Source organism: Oreochromis niloticus, linkage group LG22 (assembly GCF_001858045.2).
Source record: "Oreochromis niloticus isolate F11D_XX linkage group LG22, O_niloticus_UMD_NMBU, whole genome shotgun sequence".
Taxonomy (NCBI): domain Eukaryota; kingdom Metazoa; phylum Chordata; class Actinopteri; order Cichliformes; family Cichlidae; genus Oreochromis; species Oreochromis niloticus.
In genome coordinates, this window is record NC_031985.2 from 22800302 (window position 1) to 22821521 (window position 21220).

Genomic DNA, 21220 nt, shown 5'->3' on the forward strand with positions numbered 1-21220 from the left:
CTCACCCCTGCACTCATGGACTGCAGCATTCATAATAATTTGGCACCACCTACTGGTAGCAAATTAGTACTGACTGCTAATGGCAGGTGAGAGAGAAGGATTTTGATTGCTGACTGTGGAAACAAAACCAAAATGTGATATGAAATCCAGAAATATTATGTGAGAATGTCAGGTTTTATCTTTCATAGTTTGGGTGATACAATATTCATTGGTTACCTGGGTTATTTTAGTGGTTTTCAGATATTTTCTACCATGCCCTAATTCAGAATAGAGAAAAAGTTGATGCCTACACCCAATATTTCTATAAGTTATTAATAGAAATTGATCCAGGTTGAATTTTATGAAAGGAAAGGCCAGCAAGATGCCATCGGCAAACTTTCTTGTTCTAATTTTTCTAAAAAATCGTATTCACTCAGCCAGGTTTGCCTCCTGGAGCGACTTTTTGCCACACAGCATAGAACCACTGCATTATATTTTCACCAAAAAAACTATTGGCACTATATGTATGTTTTATCTAATTGCTGAGTCCTGTTGCAAAATGCTTGGCGAGACAGAGGGAGCAGAACAATTTAAAAAGGAGGTAGGAAACACACGGCGGCTGAAATGTTCAGCATCACTTAAAAGTCCCTGTTTTTGAAAGAAAAGCACGTTTGTTTCAATATTATATAAAACTGATCAGGAATTACATTTATTCATAGAATCATTAATCACTAGTTAGTGGGGTTGGGTTAATTGGTCATTCTAAATTGCCATATGTGTGAATGTGGGTGTGAAACCTGTGACAGACTGGCGACCTGTCCAGGGTGTATCCTGCCTCTCGCCTTTGGTAGCTGAGGTAGGCTCCAGTCTCCCCGTGACCCTGAAAAGGATAAGCGGAAGAGCATGGATGGATGGAACCTTAATCATAAGTTATTTTGAATGGGATCTCTACATAGGCATGCAGAGGACATCTTTGGTAAGCATCCGCATTGGTGTATGGACGGTTTATGATGTTTAGAGGCTGAATGATTACAATGGCCCAACAGATCTTATAATTATAGAAGCAATAAATTTGGTTATTCAAGTATCTGATGTATCACTAATATATCCCTGGACCTTCTTACTTAAGAAAAAAAAAACTTTCCAAAGTAGACTTATTCTAAGTATGTGGTAATTTAAAAAAGGCAAACAAAAAAACAAAATAACAGAATACTCCGTTAAGGTAACACAATATGCACAATAAAGCTATAGGATGCAACAAAGATATTTCACACATACACAGAAAAAAAGAGAGGCAACTTTTAGTGGTTCAGTGACAGCTGGGTGCTGTGTTTTCTTTTTTAAAAAAAAAATGCATTAGTCATTAGAAACCTCAGTCATGGTTCCTATGTTGTTTTTTCATCCACAGGTCCACAGGCATTTGCGTCACTTCCCTTTTATGACAAGATGTGGTGGTGAAAGGCTGACAAGGGTGTGGTTCAACTGAACAGATCTTGCACGATAAAAGCTGTGTTACTGGAACTATATGCAATTTGTTTTCATGTGGTTGTTCCTATTGTATTCTAATGAACTGAATGAAATCGAGCTCAGTTACTCTGATGCTTTGACAGATTAGGTCTATGACAGATTAATTAATGATCTGTCATAGACCTGAAAACAAGGTGTGATCACAAAAAATGCAGATGAAATGACAAGTTTTATTCACTAAATTCATGTTTTAAAATGTCGAGTCATTAAAAGTAGCCTAGGGGGAGAAGGAAGCCAGGATGCCTGAGGATTGCACATCATCCACACTAGTCCTATAGGAACACACCATGATAAAATGATGTCACATGGGGTGGCTGTAGCTCAGGAAGGTTGGTGGTTTGATCCCTCCAGTACTAAGTATCCTTGAATGAGATACTGAAATCCAAGGTGTTCTTAGATGTGTTCACTGGCATATGAATGTGTGTGAATGTTAGATAGAAAACAAAAAAAGTGCTTGGTTGAAGTTGTATAAAACGCTATGAGTGCTCAAGGAGAGTAGGGAAGTGCTATCTAACAATCATGCCATTTACCATCACTGCAAAATTTAGAAGGCAGAAATATATATAATGTATATAATGCTACACATAGTGAAGGCCCAAGTTTCCCCGGTTTCTCTCCTGCCCCTCCCTAGTAAAACACAAATGAAATATGCATATGAATAAATAGCCTAGAGGTTACTGGGTGATCAACAATACAGTCAAGTTGAACCAGTTGGTGAGTTCAGAGTTAATCCCAGTCACATTAGGTGCAGCTAATAATTGTTTTAATTTCCTTTTTAAGATTTGCACTTGTTACAGTAGGCTATCTGTTGCATGGAAAATGTTATCCATCATCTCGTCCTAAATGAGAACGCCCTCATTCATGCACTCACATGAATGTTGAGTCTCTGACAGACACGACAAGGGCAGTCTACCGTGGTATATTACAACACTCCGGCTGACTTGTTACCTTCCCGTGTCTCTTTGTGGTTTTCACAATATGGGTACTCGATCAAACAGTGCACCACTCAAATTACCTTCTCGCCTCGAAAGATCGCCTTAATTATTTAGCATTTTAATTTGCTTAAACATACATTTTGTGTCAAATTTCATCTTTCGTGTCAAGAGTTTTCATATCGGTTTCATATGAGTGACAAGGGGTCTCGTATGAATAAGAACGCAGAGATAAACGATTTTGAAGCTGAGTCTGGGTTTGCTAGGGTCACCTTAGTGCTAAAAACTGTCATTACAGCTGATGGAAAATCTTTTTAAAATTTTATTATTAATATTATTATTTTAAACAGTGGTCTGCATAAGATATTGGGGTTATAATGCCTCATAACAAATAACATAAATAACTCACCTGTGTGATGTCACTCTATATCAACTTCAGATATAGAAATAAAATGACTGCTTAACATAAACTTCATTTTTTTCAGGCTTTCAAATTAAAAGCCTAGTAACTATTGCAACGCTTTGTGGCATAATATGAAATAGTGGTGCACAACAAACTCGAAAACTGAGAAATTAGCAAAAATAATGCAGAAAAACTACGCAGCCTTATGTTTTCAATTTAAACCAATTTTTGATGATTAAAAAATTGAAAGCGGAAGTTACATATTTTACGTATACACGCTAGTCTACCCCTGGTAGTCATTTTACGCCTTTTTGAAGTCTTCGAACAAAAAATAAAATAAATGTAATAATAATAATAACGGTAAAGTATTTTACGTGGTTTTATTCCGGGGTAGTATGAAAGCCAGGGAACGGAATTTTCCTACTTTGCGCGCTCTCGTGGATGGGGAAACAATTTTTGCCGGGGGTAACTACTTTGGCACAACACCGGAAACATAGTTGCTACTTCTGCTACTAAAAGTTGACTTGAACTTCTACTGCTGTTCACGTAAATGTCGTTAATCCCGGTTCCTCGATAGCACTTGGTGAACCGGTTGGACACAAACTATATTCATAAAGAGTTGACTGAGAAAGAAAAAAAATAATCTTTTTAATTATAATATTTGATTTTCTCAGTGAGTGAACTGAAAGAAACAAGCACACGAGGCTTTTGATTTGACCTAGTTTTCTTTTCCTCCAGCAGTTAGGTAGCTAACTAATCCGAAGAGATACTTGTTAGCTAATCTAATCCGAGTTAGTTAATCCTTTCCCTCTTCACTCCAACAGCACGCAGGGTAACGGAGTTGAGGAGGAGTGACCACCGTCCTCCGTTTGAGTAAGAGGACTCACCCAGTTTGGGGACTCTATACGTAGATAGAGTTACACTTTGCCTGAACTATGGAGGAGAAACTTGGAAGTCAAACGGAAAGGTGACGCGGCTGTGGAGTCTAGCAAAACCAACTTGGACAGCAAAGGTTGCAGCACAGTGCAGCTCCTTGGGGCATGAGAGTCTCCAACTTTGCGCCTTGCAAAGAAACGAAACGATGGCTGCATACGGAAGGAGGAAACGGCCCAAGTTACTTATTTTAATATGTGGTGCTATTTTTATGGGATATGTTATGTTTTTCAAACGCAAGTCGGGGGAAGTGAGCTTGACGAACCGACGGGAAGTCACAGGAGAGGAAGAGTATGAGCTCCTTAAGAAGCCCGTCTACGAGAAGCCCCCCTTGGATTTAGAAGCCGTGGGAGAAATGGGCAGAGCCGTGAAACTGAATCTGAACGAAGAGGAGAAAAGAAAAGAAGAGGAAAGTATCAAAGCGCACCAGATTAACACTTACGTCAGTGATAAAATATCACTGCACCGCAGGCTGCCAGAGAGATGGAACCCACTGTAAGTAACCTGTTGTCTATTGTTAGCAATGTTAAAGCCCAGATCTAAAGTTTAAGAGAAGCCTTTGCAGTTTGGATGTCCCAGCAACACTATTACACGGCTCAGTAAATACCTCAGAGGACATGTAACTCGTAAACTGAGTCATCTCCTGTTAAAATGGAATGATAAATGCTCTGTGTTTACTTCTATTGGTCATCAAATCTTAAAAGTATGAAGGTTAACCACGAACCAGCTTTACATGCAATTTTGCACAGCCAGCTCACATTGTGCAGTGTCATTCCAGTCACCCAGCCTCACCTCCACCTTTTTTAGTCTGCATTCTAACAACCAAGTCTCCTCTCTCTCCAGCTGCAAAGAGCTGAAGTATGACTACAGGTCCTTGCCCACGACCTCTGTGGTGATTGCTTTCTACAACGAGGCCTGGTCCACCCTGCTGAGAACTGTCCACAGTGTGCTGGAGACGTCTCCTGACATCCTGCTGAAAGAGGTGGTGCTGGTGGATGACTACAGTGACAAAGGTAGAGGCACAGACAGACTGATGGACAGGCAGTGGGCAAGAATGGTGGCAGGCTGACAGTCAGGTGCTGTTACAGGTGCACACAGACGGGTAGCAGTTAGATGGGTGGAGGAGGATATACTGACATGTTATCAGTTAGGCAAGTCAAACAGAGATACTGGAAAATATGCTCATCAAATTATAATAAAATACTGGATGCAGATTTTTGTGCTTTGATTTTTACTCAGTTATCATACTGTAAGTAGTTCAACTTGGAGGCGTAGTCTGTCTATACACAAAGGGTTGCTCTAACCACCAATAAAACCTTTGTTGGAAAAATGCTGGTGGAAGTCCTTAATCAAACCTGTTCAACAGGCTTCATCTTAAAGAAAATACATATGTCTGTAAAACAAAAACAAATGAAACCCTTTTATTGTGTTCATGTGCCGTATTAAACTCACATTGCTTTTGAAGCAAACATTTTGTCTAATGCAAAAATAAATGAAAAGACACTAATTTGTGGCAAAAAAGTAGTATTGTATCTCTTGGATGATTGGTGTGCGCTCATGTTCTCTTTTTTTGTGGAGGCAGGTGTGTGTCTGTTTTTTTTTTTTTAAGTGTGCTAGTAAATAGTTTGTGTGTGAGTGTGTATGTGTAAGAAAATATGTTAACATTTTAAGAAATAATTAATAGTAGTTCATTGTCAAAGCAGTTCTACGATTGTTGATATACTCATTTTTCTTGATTGTAGCCAACACAGGTTTACATACACATACAAACACTCGTGCACATGACCAAAATGCACATACACAGAAACACACTTCAAATCCAGTACAGTACAATACTGTTCAAACTCTTTTTTTTTTGCCACTTATTAATGTAAGAAAACTTTACAAGAAGACAGAGTAAGGACTGAATTTGCCTTAGTTTAGTTTAGGTGGCATGTAAACCTTTTTTATTTTACATTTCTGTATTTGGGATTATTTATTTTTGCATTAATAATTATGTTTTCTTTAACAAATATGACTTAAATATGGCGCATAAACAAAAAAGGATTTAATATTTTGACAGATGTTGTATGCAGTGAAATTATTACAAATATTGGTTTCCATTTGTAATAATATCAAAGAGCAGTTCATTTTCAAAGACTTTTGTTTTTTCTCTTTTGAGTAATTGTTATTGTTCATTAGTAAGACAAGTGTTTCTTATCAATCAGTGGATAAATCAGCTGAATACTTGATTACCAAAACAATCAGTAGATGCAGCCATAAACTAAGATATAGATAAAGTGAAATCTCATGCATCAGGGTTATATTTTTTACATCTTCTATAAGTATATTCAAATAGCCTATAATAACAGTAAATAATATAATATATGCAGAATATGCAGAATATGTTTATTCTTTTGGGTTTTTTGTTTTTGTTTTGTAAGAGTTGAGAAACTTTTAATGCTTCTAAAGTGTTTTCGATCATGAATGTATAAATGAAGTAATGCCTGCCTCTCCCTCAACCCTAACATCTGCTCGTGGTTATATTTATTTACTAAATGTTGAACTTGAGTAAATCAAAGAATTGTGTAACTTTAGCCTTTTGGATTAATGTGTATTTGGCTGAGAGCATAAAAGGAAGTAATTCTATCCTAAAAAGTCTGGTGGGTGTGTCTTGTTTACCTGCTTCAGAGAAAGCTCACCATTTTCCAGTGAATATGGCAAATGTGTATCAAACAGTTTAACACTTTTTCCTCTAGAGGTGGGACTTAGGAGCCTGTTCCAAATGCATTGGAAATGTATTGGAAATGTATGCCAGATAGCTTATCACCTTCTTTTATCAATGCTGGCTTGTTTTTCTAACAGTCTCACGTTGCGTTGTGACGCTTCTGACACCTGAGCCACATGCCAGCATTGTTCCTTCTCAGATTTTACAATGTGATTGCACTCAGAGATAACAAGACGATTGTCTGTCTGGGCTTGCTTTTTATTCCCTCACATGAAATGCTGATCAAGAACTGATAAAAAATTTGACCTATAGGGAGAAACCTTATTGGGGTGGCTGTGGCTCAGGTGGCAGAGCAGGTCTGCCACTAATCAGAAGGTCGGTGGTTCGATCCCAGGCTGCCTCCTGGCTGCATGCCAAATATCCTTGGGCAAGATACTAACCCCATGTTTGCCTACTGGTGGTGGTCAGAGGGCCCGGTGGCGCCAGTGTCCGGCAGCCTCGCCTCTGTCAGTGCGCCCCAGGGCAGCTGTGGTTACAACGTAGCTTGCTATTGCCAGTGTGTGTGTGTGTGTGCGTGAATGGGTGAATGACTGAATGTAGTGTAAAGCGCTTTGGGGTCCTTAGGGACTGAGTAAAGCGCTATACAAATGCAGGCCATTTACCATTTATTTACCATTTCCATTTGTAGCTGATAGATTTTTCTCTGGTTTTGTATTTGTTGTGATTTTGAGAAACAACTCTTGATACAAACAAATAAAACAAAATCTAATTGTTTATTTTGGTTTATCTGCTCCTCTGTTTAATTTCTGAAAGCTCATCTCAAGGAGCCACTGGATAAGTACATCTCAGGCTTGAATAAGGTGCGTCTGATCCGGGCCACAAAGAGGGAGGGGCTGGTGCGGGCCCGGTTGCTCGGGGCATCCATCACCACAGGCGAGGTTCTGACCTTCCTGGATTGTCATTGCGAGTGTCACGAGGGCTGGTTAGAGCCCGTGCTCCACAGGTGAGAGAGCGCTCGCCAGGGAAAAAAAGAAATGCCTTCTCTCCTTGATTATTTTGTCAAAGTGTGGCCTTTAGAAAGGCTGTCTTTTAGTCCAGCTGTCACAGAGTGGGAAGCTCTGAATCTCTATCAGCCAGCTGCAGGAGCACTGTTATGTAGCCGTGTCTGACTCACTGTCTCGATGCTCCAACCTTTCAAACAAGGGCAGCACCAACATTTGTACGGAGACTTTTATAGATGAACAAATTGCTTGCTTTGTAACACTGCTCCCTCCTAACATTCGCCTTTTTTCTCCTTTCCATTTTTCTCCACAAGGATCAAAGAGGAGCCGAAGGCCGTGGTGTGCCCCGTCATCGACGTGATAGACTGGAACACCTTCCAGTATTTAGGCCATGCTGGGGAACCTCAAATCGGAGGGTTTGATTGGCGGTTGGTCTTTACCTGGCACTCCATCCCCGACTACGAACAGAAACGCCGACGTTCACCCGTAGATGTCATCAGGTGTTTTTTAAGGACTCTTTATTACCCAAGAATAGAAAAAATCCCGCATGAATATTTGGAAACGTAACTTTGAGTGTGGCAGCTACATTATTACAGAACCTACACTGCTGACATATCATACTTTTTTCTTCATACTGAGATAATAACATCTGTCTCATATAAGATGGAGCTCGTTATCCTGTAATATAATTTTTATTTTCGGTGTCTTGAGGTCTCCTACTATGGCAGGTGGTCTGTTTGCTGTGAGGAAGGACTTCTTCCATTATTTGGGAACATATGACACAGGAATGGAGGTGTGGGGAGGAGAGAACCTGGAATTCTCTTTCAGGGTAAGAACTGTGTGTTTTCGTGGACATATACAGTATTACTTATGTAATGATAACATAGGTAAAGCACATGTTATGTCCAAATTGACATTAAGCTTGCACTCCTTTTAGGATTACGGTCCAATTCACAGTGCAAGCCACTAAAAAGGCAGGAGTGTCTGCTTTAGATTTGTTGAACCATATGACAGCTGCTCAATTTATGTGGAATCTGCAATGAAAATAAAACTAAACATGGAGTGAAAGCAGGCCAAAGAGCTTAATACTTTAATTACAGCAAAGAATTTGAACATCCCTTCCCTACAATAGCTGTAATTTCCCAAAGGGAAGAAACCAAAAATATTTTCCAACAACAGGCTAGCTTTTCTGTTCCTAAGCTCCTCCGCAACAAGACTGTGCTTTGTTTCCTGATTGAATCATGGCTGAGAGGCTAACCAAATCCTCGTGGTGGTGTTATTGATGTGTCTTAGATTTGGCAGTGTGGGGGCAGCCTGGAGGTCCACCCGTGCTCCCACGTGGGTCATGTCTTCCCTAAAAAGGCACCTTACTCACGGAGCAAAGCGTTGGCAAACAGCGTGAGAGCAGCTGAGGTCTGGCTGGATGAATTCAAGGAGATCTACTATCATCGTAATCCCCACGCACGCCTGGTGAGTGTGTGCAGATGATGTGAATGTGAAAGCAGAATATTTATTTCTTTATTTTTTTAAATAGCTGCATTCACCACAGCACTGTCTCATTAACCCCTTAATTTCACCAGTGAACTCACTCTCAGTATGCAAAACAATATCAAAAATACTCTGCCTTCTCCCAAAACGCACACACTCTCGCACACACGCACACTGTAAAAGCTCACCTGATTAAGTGACACGGGGGATATATGAGCAGCAGACACCCAAGGTGACAGGGGTCAGGGCATTCCGGTGTGCGATTACCACCTTTCTGTGCTACTTGGTGCCAACGGGTGTCACCCACCTGTCCTTGACACGGTGAGAGCCGTGCCGACCCATGGGGGTGCCCTGATTTTGTGTGTGTGTGCGTGAGTGAGTGATAGTGTAGTTAACAGGAAAAGCTCTCTAAGCACAGATCAGGTAGCACTCATCTCCCTGACATAAGGTAGCCTTGCCAAAAAAAAAAAAAAAATGCACCATACCCTCCAAACAAGCACTGCTTTTGCTCATCCTGTTTGATTTACAGCTGAACATGTGTTTAGACACAATAACAATACTAGGTAAGGTTTATATGTATCTATAACTAAACATATCTTACAAAGAAGTTACAATTTTACAATTTTGCTTGGCACAAAGTTATACTAGTCTCCCGGATGAATGTACTGTGCCTGTTTATATTCTGTAGTCTGTCTTTACCCATTAATATCATAGCTTACCCGGGGGGGTATGATTGTTTTGATTTTAAAATATTAATACAATTTAATTAATATATCAATATATAAATCAATAATTTAACATATAAATATTAATATGGTATTTTAATATTCTTTTTAAATCTGAAAAATAAAGACACGAAGGCCCCCCATGCCCCCCTTTAAATTCACTCCTGCTTGATGCAGAAGTAGCAGCTCACATTAGCTGTCACTGCGATAGAAGGTGGGCCCGCTGCCGTCAGCCTTCAGCAACCTGCGTAATTTAAACATCATATCAGATGAAGTTAACAGTTCATCTGCATATTTAATTTTAGCTTCTGTAGCTTAACTGTAGATTTTTGCTGTCTAAAACAAGCAGGAGTGTATGGGAGAAGCTACAACGTTCTCTTTTCTTCACACTGGAGGTTGTTGAATGTGGTTTGAAGCAATTCCTCCATCTTTTTCCCAGTAAAGGTTTTTTTGGTGATCACAGAAATAACCTCGAATCGCTCGAGTCAGTGCAGCCCTACTTTGTAGATTATGAACCAAACAACCTTAGACTAATGCGTTCATAGTTACTTTTTTTTTTTTTTTTCTCCCTGACATTGTGACAGCCTGTGACACTTTCACTCCGAAACTCCCAGACAAAACAAGAAATCCCCAAATCGAAGCAAAAGAAGAAAAAATGGTCAGTAGGCAGTGAGATCTGGAAGTCTTTTAGGATTTGCAGAAGGACGGGTTACTGTGGCTGTCAAGATTGGTTACGTGCCAGTCCATGTGAGCTATTTTTATAGCTTGTTAATTAGTAACAAGGCATCGTAAAACTTAAATAATCTACATATGAAATGGTGCAGGATGACTCAGGCAAAGGAATGACTGAGAACTGTACTCAACTGAAGGGACACTCTTTATTAACACTGGATGATTGAGGGGAAAATCCGGGTACTGCAATCGTAATTAAGATATTAATTAATGTCGTTAAGTTTTAGTTTAAGTTATGAGCTTGCTAGAGATCAGTTGCAAACAACGACGGGTCTAGAGACGCATATTTTTCACAAAAAAGAGCAAATATAACCTAAATATAACTAAAAAATATAAATATGAGAAATGTAGAAATATAATTTAGGTTAGCAGCAATACAGTTGTTGCAGCCAAAGCCAGAAGGAACAGCTGGCAAAAAAAAAAGGAAAATGCAGACTGAAAGTTAATAGGCTTATTAATCACTGCCTCATTAATAAGGCATGGATATGCTGACTGTAATTACTGTTGTGTATTCTGCAAACTAAACGTGTCGCTTAGCTGTATTTTTATAACATGTACAACAAATTTAGCTTTAATCTTTCAGCTTCAACTCTCCTATGAGGTCGGCAAGTAATCTACCAGGATTTAACACTGTCTGTTTTAGGATTTACTGTATTTTGCTATATAGAGGCCTAGCAAACAATGGATTGTCTTTGAAATTGCTTCATCCTAACAGGATAGAAAACACTCAAGGAATTAAGTTCCCGACACTGAACATTTGTAATTCTCAGTGATGTTCGCAGAGCAATCCAGAGGGCCGTCTTCCTATAGATGCACCAAGCTTCACAGGAAAGCTGATGCTATTTTTTAAAGAGAGTATACTGGTTACTAGGCAGTGAGCTCTGGAAGTCATACCTCAGGCTACAAAGTTGCTGTAGGAGTTGCCTGTAAAAGCTGGCTAACTTGCTTTGTAGTACAGCCCTCTGGAATCATTAGCTCTTGTTTTCCACCGCTGTTTCACTAATTGGCACCTCTGTGCTCTCAGTTCCTAGTTGCTCCCTTAGGTCGTTTCCTGTGACCGTTTATTCATCCATATAGGTTGGACTGTCACTGGGCTGGTTGCCCTTACCTTTGCATTTCATCAGGACCTTTACTGATCCTTAATTTAAGTCTTATTAGCCTGGTAAGTGTCCTGGACTAGTCCTCATTGTTCTGATAGTCCATGCTGGTCCTAGCCATTGACAAAGCACTGCGTCCTTTGGGAATCTTTCTTCTCACTAAATAGACTGATGAATAGCCAATTAGAGCTGTGTTTGGGCAGGCCACCATCATCCATCATCCTGCAGTGCTGCTGAATCTTTCTTCCAGCAGGGAAGGTGTGGTGAGCATATGCTCACTGGCACATTAAAGTGGAGACGGTGTTCTTTCTCATAATCTAATTAACTAGTCTTTATCAGCGTGATATGTCCATGTGTAACTTTGTATGCATAACAGTGTTTACACAGGCACGATCTGTTTGCTCGCACACACGGAGATTCCTGTAAAATTGACACATGTATCCTGTTTGACTGTTGGAAGTTTTGTTTGTTTGAGGGGGAGCTATTGTTTGGACTGAATTACATTTTGTATGGAGTAATGGACCATAGATGGTGCTATTGTATTCCATTTTAGGCCACTGGTATATTATGAATACTTCATCGGCCACAGCAGCTGTCTGATGGTGACTACATTGACATTGCTCTCACTTAAAATCTTCATTTGAATATGAGATATCACTGGTGATTCTTTTTTTCACAATGCAGAGCAGTTCTGTGCTTTCTTTTTTTTAAGAGGCGGAAAAGTGAAACTAAAATAATCATGTTGAACTGTCATTTGCCATGTTTGTCTCCAGGAGGCCTTTGGAGATGTAACGGAGCGGAGGATGCTCCGAGAGAAGTTGGGCTGCAAGAGCTTCAAGTGGTACTTGGATAACATTTATCCTGATATTCACGTCCCACATGATCGGCCAGGCATGTTTGGAATGGTGAGAACAAAGTAAGACCTTGTGAGCTTCTGCAAGCTAGGTTGTACCACTACCTAAATATATCTTGTTGCTGCATTTTGCTAGCTTAAGAACCGGGGCAAGACCAACTACTGTTTTGACTACAACCCTACAGATGAGAATGTGGTGGTGGGCCAAAGGGTCATCCTCTATCTGTGTCATGGAATGGGCCAGAACCAAGTAAGTAATGCCAGTGATACAGAAAAAGCACCTGCATCTTCCTTTGCTGAACAGCTCACCAAACTTAAAACAGGTTTACAAGCTAGTTTGCTGATTAGCTACATGGTTGCAGCCCATTTTCAATCATGTGAAACCCAGCTTTCAGTTAGATTTTAATTGAATGTTGGTTTTTGAACACAACACACTGTTTGCCCTTTTATATGTGAGCTTCAGCGCTCATTTGTTTACTCTTGTTCAGTTAATCCTGGCACTCTTGAAGACTGCCATTAATCAATCTAATATGAATGTCCTCTGAGCGATTTGAAAAGAGAAAAATAATGTTTGGAGAAACACAATTTGGACATTTATTTCTCCAAACATTCCAAACAAACAAATATTGTCTCCATCGTCTTCAGTTGGCACTATTATAATGATGGAGAGGACACTCATGGCTTTAAAAACTGACCTAACAATTGTGTTTGTCAGTCTTTTGCCCTTTAACAGCTTCTCTATACATCTCTGATTTATTGACCTAATAAATGCCTTCTGGACCCTTTAGATCAGAGTGTGGAGCCCAGCTGATTTCTCTCAGGTCAAGGCTTGTAATAAAGGGTGATTAGACTTTTGTGATAAGAGCCTTCATACTATCTGTGTATAAAGATTTTTGTTTTTAAAATCTTTTGGAAATGCGTGATATGTTTTTGATTTAGAGTGTTTTATTTTATTGCCTCCACTGTGCTCAGGTTCTTTGGCTCAGGTTTATTGGCCCGTGTCTGGTTTTATTTAGTTTTGTAAAGCACTTTATAACATTAAGTGATCATTGTCACACCTTTGGGAGACATTACTGACTAGTTAAAGTTAATCAGATTGCTTCATGACCACTGTAGTTTATGGGTTTGTCTGCTTGTAGAGCGCATCCTCTGGGTTCCTGTCTATTATCTGCAACTTTGGCATCCAGTGGCATTAATGTATACCAGCATATTTGATAGCAATCATTAGAAATCGCTTTTAATCTCCGTGGCAGATCCATTTATTTTCTATCTCCTTCCCTGTCTTCTCCTTCTGTTTTTCACTACTCCCTGTTTTACATTTATCGTAGACAAAGGTAATCATGGATATAAATAGCATCTCAATTTCTTTCAAATTAAACATATAGTCATCCTATTTCCTCTCAGACTACAAGAATTGTGTTGTGTACTCTTACAGACCTGGGAATAATGAATATCATCTGTTATTCCAGGCTACAAAATCATATGATGGCTTTGTTGATACAAAGGGAATGCACATTTCCCAGTGCCTTTTCCTTTGTGATATTCAGTAATCCAGGAAGCACTGTGAAATTTAGCATTGTTATTCCAGAACATCTCTGTGGACACAAACTGATGTTATTATTGTAGAAAGTGGGGATAGCTGCCTTATGAGACTACTGGGCATGCTACAGAGACGCATTTCACATTTTCACAAACACACTCTTAAGCCATCTCTCCATCCTAAATATAGATCCCTAACAGTGCCGTTCTTCTGTTTTAACTGAATTTTGGCTAACTGAAATGGTTGTAATTTTCTCAGCTAAAAAACAAAAAGGTGACTATTAAGACGTATAAACCCGCATTCGCTGTATTAGGAACACCATGCTAATGCTTCATTTGATTGCCTTTTGCTCTCAGAGCTGCTTTAATCTTTTGTGGCATAGATTCAACAAGGTGCTGGAAATATTCCTTGGAGATTTTGCTCCATATTGACATGACAGCATCAGACAGTTACTGCAGATTTGTCAACTGCACATGATGTGAATCTCACATTCCAGCACATCCTAAAATGTGCTTTATTAGATTGAGATCTGGTGACTGTGGAGGCCATTTGAGTACAGTGAACTCACTGTCATGTTCAAGGAGCCAGCTAGAAATGATTTGAATTTGAACATGTCACATTATTCTGCTGAAAGCAGGCTTTAGGAAGATGGTCAGAAACGATACTTGTGTAGGCTGTGATGGTACCAAAGTGTTCCAAAAACGTATTTCCTCCTATTATTATGCCACCAACAACAGCCTAAATTGTTTTAATCAGACAAGCCTGTCTGACATCAACAACAATGCCCCGTTCAAACTCACTAAAATCGCGTTTCTTTCCCAATTTTGATGAAACTTGATGAACTTCAGTGTCTCGATTGGCTGTTTAGATATGTGCATTAACAAGTAGTTTAACAGGTGTATCTAATAAAGTGCCCAGTGACCCCAGTTGTTTTGTCTCATCCTACAGTTCTTTGAATACTCTGTGAATGGTGAGATCTGTTACAACACAAGGGAACCTGCTGGATGCATCGCGGGTGACAACATCAGTACTTACTTGACTGTCCAGCTGTGCAGAACACGAGGGCAGCCTGTACCTTCAGACCAGAAATTTATCTTCCGAAAGGTAAGGTGTAAAGTATTTTAGTCTAGTGAGTTTCTCTGTTTATCCCTATCTAAGTCCAAATTTTAACTAATAGTGTTGAAACGGAAAGTAATGTGGTGGCCCTGAAATTGCAGCATGTCATTAATTTTTGAGTTGCTGTCAGGGAGAGAAGATATGTGGAATATTATTAGTCCTTTACTTATCCAGGTAAAAAATCTCATTGAGATTAAAAATCTCATTTCCAAGAGAGACCTGGCATCATGGCAACAAAAGTCCAAAATATAAAAGTCAAAGTCTAAAATATAGTTCTTTGTTGAATTTTCTGTGACATCTTGTTGATTTCACATTAGTAGTTATTTTCCTTTTTGAACTGCCACAAATGTTTTAAAAGATGAACACCCAACACTGAATTAAATTATTGACTCTATAGTTCCTCGCTCTTACAGTGACCTTTTAACCAGCCACTTAGTTTCTCTGGTTCCATCGACTATATCTTTTATCCATTCAGAGAGAAACTAGTACACACTGTACAGTCCCATAGGCTTTTAACAATTATGTTTGTTTCAGATGGTAACTGTAATATAGTGTATTAGTAGCAAGCTGAGGATTCAAAACACAATACTGGAAGTTAGTGTGATTTGAATGTAGGGACATGACACTATCTAAATGTAAATGGATCCCAAAAACATGGAATGAATGTAAAACGGGGTATGTGGAGTGAGTGTTTGAGGAGGGGGGAATTGGGCAATAGAAGGAGGAAAAATGAAAAGTGAAGCAAAACAAAAGGCAAAAAATAAAAGTACAGATCGATCTGGGCAGGTCCTCTGCGTTCTGTACGCTCTGGTGCTCCTAAAACTTTGATGTGTAAAGAATAATGAAAGTAATATCGCAGATCTGCTCTTTGTTCTTTAGACATGTATCGCTAATAACATTTTGAAAATACTTTTCCAATTTTTCAGGATGGGAGTTTGTACCATGTCCACAGCCAGAAGTGTATTGAGGCAATAGACAATACAGACAACGGGACACCAGCACCCTCACTCCAACCCTGCTCTGATAGCCTCCACCAAAAGTGGTTCTTTGAAGAGAGAATGTAATGCTCCAACCCTAGGATATGTTTTTCTTAACCTTAACGGACGTCAAATGAGGTTGCGCTTCCTTTCAGACTTAAACCTCCTATAAATTCTTGCTCATTGGGTGAAATCTAACTGTTATTTACTTTCTACATATGCATACTGCATATACACTTGTTGGGAAAACCAAGCCTATAGGACTATGCATTATTTTTCTCATTAAAGAGATGTTTGGAAACTAGTGCTGCTTTGCACACATGGGATTACTATAATATTTTTTGGGGGCTGTTTTTCACTTACCTACTCCACGGCTATTGTAGTCTTTTAGTTCAGTTTGCATGCAAAGCTTTACCCAGAAAGAGGCAAAGGCACAAAGAAAGCTGTGCATCCATATAGAAAGAAAACAGCGGCTTATTAAATAAGTCAGCAAACTCTGACCATCTTACGAGCTAGCATCTGGAATTGCAGTGATGTTCAGAGGCATGTCCTGAGGTGTTATTTTATATTTTTGTCTTATCCTCTAGAGGGGGCTAAATCTCCTTTCTGTACATTCCTTTCTTGTAATGGGCTCTTTCTGAGTAGGAAGTGGAACAATTTTTCAGGTATTGAGTTGAGAGCCTTTTCAGGACATTTAAAGTGCTTGTCACTCCTTGCTACGTACCAGGGACTTAAAAAAAAAAAAAAAGGCATTGTGCAAGTACCTAGTACCTCTTCAACGTAATTACCAACTACTGATAACAGGAGAAACTCCATATGTATTCTGTTCTTGTGTGCTTTGTATGAATATGAATCAGAGGTAAAAATGGCTTGGACCGTTTTGCTAGCTTTTAAAATACTTTTTTTTTTTTCAGCTTAATTCTGTTTTGTGCTCTTTAATGAAATGCAGCTTGAAAAGACTAAATTATAGCCATAATTTAAGGATTCACTTCATGTGGTGTCAAGTATGTTTTTAAAAGATTTATTTTAGAGATGAGTTTAATTATTGTGTAATTTTGAGGCAATTCGTATGCACAGACGTGGAAGCGTTCTCCCTTACGAATCGCTCTGTGGGGTTGCCCTGATCTCGTTCTGTGTCCATCTGTTAGGATCAGAAAACTATAGATCCCTCTGAAGCGCCGCTGTGGTCACTTGTGTGGCTGCCCTGCAGGCTCTGCAGGGAGTCCAAGGGGAACACAGTGGAGGAGCAGACAGTTGTCGGTGTCTTCAGGCTGCTGGGATGCCAGATGGTTTCCTGATTGATTCTCTGGTCCTCTTCAAATTCTTTATCACCTCTTGTTTCTGTGTGTGTCAAAGGTGTTCAGTGGAGGGCTTATCTTTTGGACTCGCGCCAGTCAAAGCCTCCGCAGATGAAAACTTGTATACTTGTGTGCTTTGGGTTTGATTTATGAACGTAAGACATAAAGAGCAGAGTTTGTGACAGCAGAAGCAGATAATGGAGGAGATTGAATGAAGCAATTTGCGACCTTTTTCTCACCATTAACCTTCCCAGGCTGTTTGCCCATCAGTCTGAAAGGAGTTCTGTTATAAACTGATGTTAGGGGACTTTTGTGCTGAAATGGATTTTTGTTATTGATTGAGAATGTATGCTCACAATATGAAAAAGTAGGAAAAGAAAAAGACATTTTATACAGTGTCATTGCTGTGACTTGAGCAGTCAAGATCCCTTCTGTTGCCAAATTGAATGAATGTAAGGCCTCAGTCACACAGGCATAAAGACCTGTTGGCGACCATCTGGCAACTACGGTCACAAGGGAAAAATGTGTATTCCTCGACAGGTTGCAGATGGTTGCTGGAGGTTGCTAGCAGTGGCTGTGAAATTGATTGCTAAAACTCCATGGAAACAGGCCCAAGAGACCGGTCAGTGAGTGAAAACCTTGAGTTTGCTTCGGTTGCAGGCAGTTTGTCACTAGTTGGTTGGTAAATGTAATCTTGGCTAGAAATACTCACACACTATTTGTCAAGTGGTTGTGAAACTGTGACAAGTGTGACGCAAACAAGAAACGGAGAAGGTTTACAAATGTTAGTTGCAGTGGTAACGCACAACCTTTGCTTTAAAAGCAAATGTTCTTTTTCTCTTGTGTGCATCACATTCTTTCAAGTTTCACAGTGTGTTCACAGACAAGTCGGTGTATTTTATGAAAACTGACCAAAACAATTGCAAGAATGTTTTTGATGCACCACCCTTTTTGAAAACAATCTGACCTAGCGACAGTCAGCAACTCCCAGAAACCTTTTGCCAACTGGTTGGGGAGTGCACATTTTGTCCTAGCAACCAGAGGTTGCCAGTGGTTCACTGACCAGCCCCTCAGGCCTGGGTGACTCAGGCCTAAAATGATAAGATGCTGCAAGAGTCTATCTGCAGCTCTGAACGTGCATTAACAGTTTCATTGCACTGTGCAGCTTTTAACTTGTACCATTGCACATTTATTGCATATCAAGTCAGAAAAAACAGTAGATTTAAAACAAATAATGGGTTTAAGTTTACAGTAGTGCACAAAGGTTTTTTTTTAAGAGTATACATAGTACATTATTGTGTGGGCAGTGCTAAGTAATACGTGAAGTGTACCAAATGACCAGTAGGAAACTTGTGGTTGATTTCACAAAAGGAGGAAATTTGACTCAGGACTGTATATGTTGTAAGGCTAAAACAGTGATAGTGGTTGACCTGCTCTCCATAGAAGAGCACTCTATGCCTTTGTAAGTTTGAAGCATCCTGCATGGAATTCATAGTCCATGGCAATCTTAGGCTCTTCTTCGCCTAGCTTTCCACGGCTTTAGTGTCGATCATGCATGATCGGTGAAATTGCCCCCATGATGCATTGCTAATGCTTTATGTGTTAAACACTTAAGAAGTGGCAGCTCTTCAATTTTCCATCAGTTTACATCTTTGGCCTGAGTGGAGGGTAAATATTCTCTCGGTATTAAAAAGGGTTATTTATTGTCCCCTGTAGCCATCTGTTATTCCAGCCATGCCCTATGTAGTAAAACATTTTTACTGTGATGTTATATTTTTGTATGCTAATTTGTTACGGTGCAAGCTGCAGCAATAAAATTGATATTTTGCCAGTTTAGGGTTATATCTCTGCGGCAGGTCATATAGAGTTTTATATCAACCAAATGCATGTCATTAATACAGATTTTCCGGGGATCTGTTATAGCACTTGAACCTGTAAAGTGGATGATTGCATTGTGACCATGCAGCGCTATTGTACGATATCATGCAAAAAATACTGTCTTTTGGCCTTCCGTTTACTGATGTGGTAAATATGCACTAATAATAATGCAAGAATTCAAAGACCATGACTGCTGTAATAATGCCGTCAATAACTCCAGTGGCCTTATGTTGTAATTAAATAATTGACGAATGTAATGAATACATATTTTTTTTTCTTTTAATAATTAATAGATCTAATAAATGGACAACATTTGATGTCATTGTGCCCGCTTTTTTTTTTTTTTTAAATTGTTGTGAATTTATCATTTCCTAACGTCTTTTTTGTCTTTGAAATGTGTATCAACATTGGAAACGCTTCAACAAAACATACGAAAAATATTTTCACCATCTCCCATTGTCTTATCAATTAAGCTGTGACTCATCCACATCCACTATGATTAAAACAGGCTATCATCCACACGAAACTGCTGGAGATGCAAATCAAGATGCTCGGAGGATAATGAGAAAAGAAAAGGGGAGATATGGGGGGGAAAGTTTTTCCAGCCATATCTGATTGGAATGATCACCAGCTGCTGAGTGAGATGGTAAAATATTGCACCCGTGCCAAGTCGCTGTTGCCTTCGATGTTGACATTCTGCCCTGCAGTCTCTCTCAATTAGTCACTGATGGTGCGTGGCTTTTTAGGATTACAGGGTGTGTCTTTGTGTCACTACTTGCAAACTTTTTTTTTTTTCCTTTTTGGGAACCTTTTACATTCAATTAGACATCTAACAATACACAACTTGTTGCTCTTTCACTGAAACAGAAAATGTAGTTCTATGCCAGTGTGTCACGAGACGAGCTTGTTTGTCTCGCACATGCTCTGATGGAAAACTTGCAAAACTTCATATTCTGACAAATGCTGGCATGCCAGCCATCAGCTGCTTCCTAGGAAGAGCTGCAGAAGTCTTTGATGCTGCCGTCTCTTGCATTGCCTTGTCCTAATCTTTTGCGTACCTCTCTTTTAAATAAGTGGTACAAAATAGCCCTTTTGTTGAATTTCTGAAAAATTTCAAAGGCGCCTGCAGTAGCGCTGTATTTTGTCGCAGTCTGTTCACTCAGTGTAGAGCTAATTTTTGATCCAGTGTGGCATACATGCAGCACTACACTCTCTCACACCCCATATGTGTCTTTAATGATAATACAAAACAAGGCTCCCTGCGGTGCAAGTCTTTGGAGATACTCAGGCTTCAGTTGTCAGGGATGCAAAAGAAACTATAGGAGGAGGAACACACACACACACACACACTCTCAAACCCACTGATTGGAAGCCTTTTTCACACTGCATGTCAGTTTGGTTTATGTAATCCGCAATACCCAGAACGGCTCAGGAGCAGTGGCTGCTGGCAGCGTACATTAGATGACACACTTTCACTTTCAGGAGGGGCTCCAGACTGTGCGGAAAACATGTGAGGCCTAGATACAGAGATAGAATCAAAGAAGAAAGCAGCACGAAGTCCGTGAAGTCTCTCAGTTGGTAAAATCTGTAACAACCAGCACCAACTCTTCCTTCACTTCAGCAGCCGTTCGTGCAGCGTTGTAGTAATATTTGCTTGGTCATGTGTCTCATTTTCATTATCCTCGAATTCGGCTTAGGAGAGAGAAACTTGGAAAGTAATTAACTTTCCCAAATTTTAATGCTACAGAAGTACAAAAGCGTTAATGCAGCTGTTCAAAGACCTAATGCAATTTACTGTGCAGAAAATCAAGGCGAGCCAGCTTCAAATACGAGTTAATATGAGTGTTTAAAAAGAGTCTTATGAGAACACACGGAACAAGGAAACAAATGATGTTTGATGATACGTTTCTAAATACTTCCTGGGTCGAATTCACCAGTGTGCCTCGATTTAAAGCCGTTTCCAGCCTACTTCAATGTAAGGATCAAACTCCTCTAATCCACGTCTGTGAAATCGGCCAATACAGCATCAAAGGC

At 39.7% G+C, this 21220-nt stretch overlaps 1 protein-coding gene and 1 long non-coding RNA gene across 3 annotated transcripts in view; one reads left to right on the top strand and one right to left on the bottom strand.

The window, feature by feature from the left end:
* Positions 1-21220, bottom strand: part of LOC102082428 (uncharacterized) — a 95876-nt gene that overhangs the window by 3294 nt on the left and 71362 nt on the right. Inside the window, exon 3 of the long non-coding RNA XR_003215815.1 lies at positions 795-859. This is a non-coding gene — a long non-coding RNA (uncharacterized LOC102082428). The remainder of the gene's footprint in view (positions 1-794; positions 860-21220) is intronic.
* galnt12 (UDP-N-acetyl-alpha-D-galactosamine:polypeptide N-acetylgalactosaminyltransferase 12) lies at positions 3167-19503 on the top strand. 2 transcript variants are annotated; one of them, XM_005478639.4, is made up of 11 exons: positions 3167-3183; positions 3666-4269; positions 4618-4787; positions 7295-7484; positions 7797-7982; positions 8194-8311; positions 8776-8952; positions 12298-12429; positions 12514-12627; positions 14866-15021; positions 15960-19503. In XM_005478639.4, exons 2-11 carry the CDS (start codon positions 3923-3925, stop codon positions 16095-16097), a joined length of 1728 nt encoding a protein of 575 aa, XP_005478696.1. In that variant the 5' UTR covers positions 3167-3183; positions 3666-3922; the 3' UTR covers positions 16098-19503. The 2 variants fall into 2 exon arrangements, with proteins under 2 accessions (XP_005478696.1, XP_003444168.1); XM_003444120.5 differs by lacking the exon at positions 3167-3183 and adding an exon at positions 3235-3586.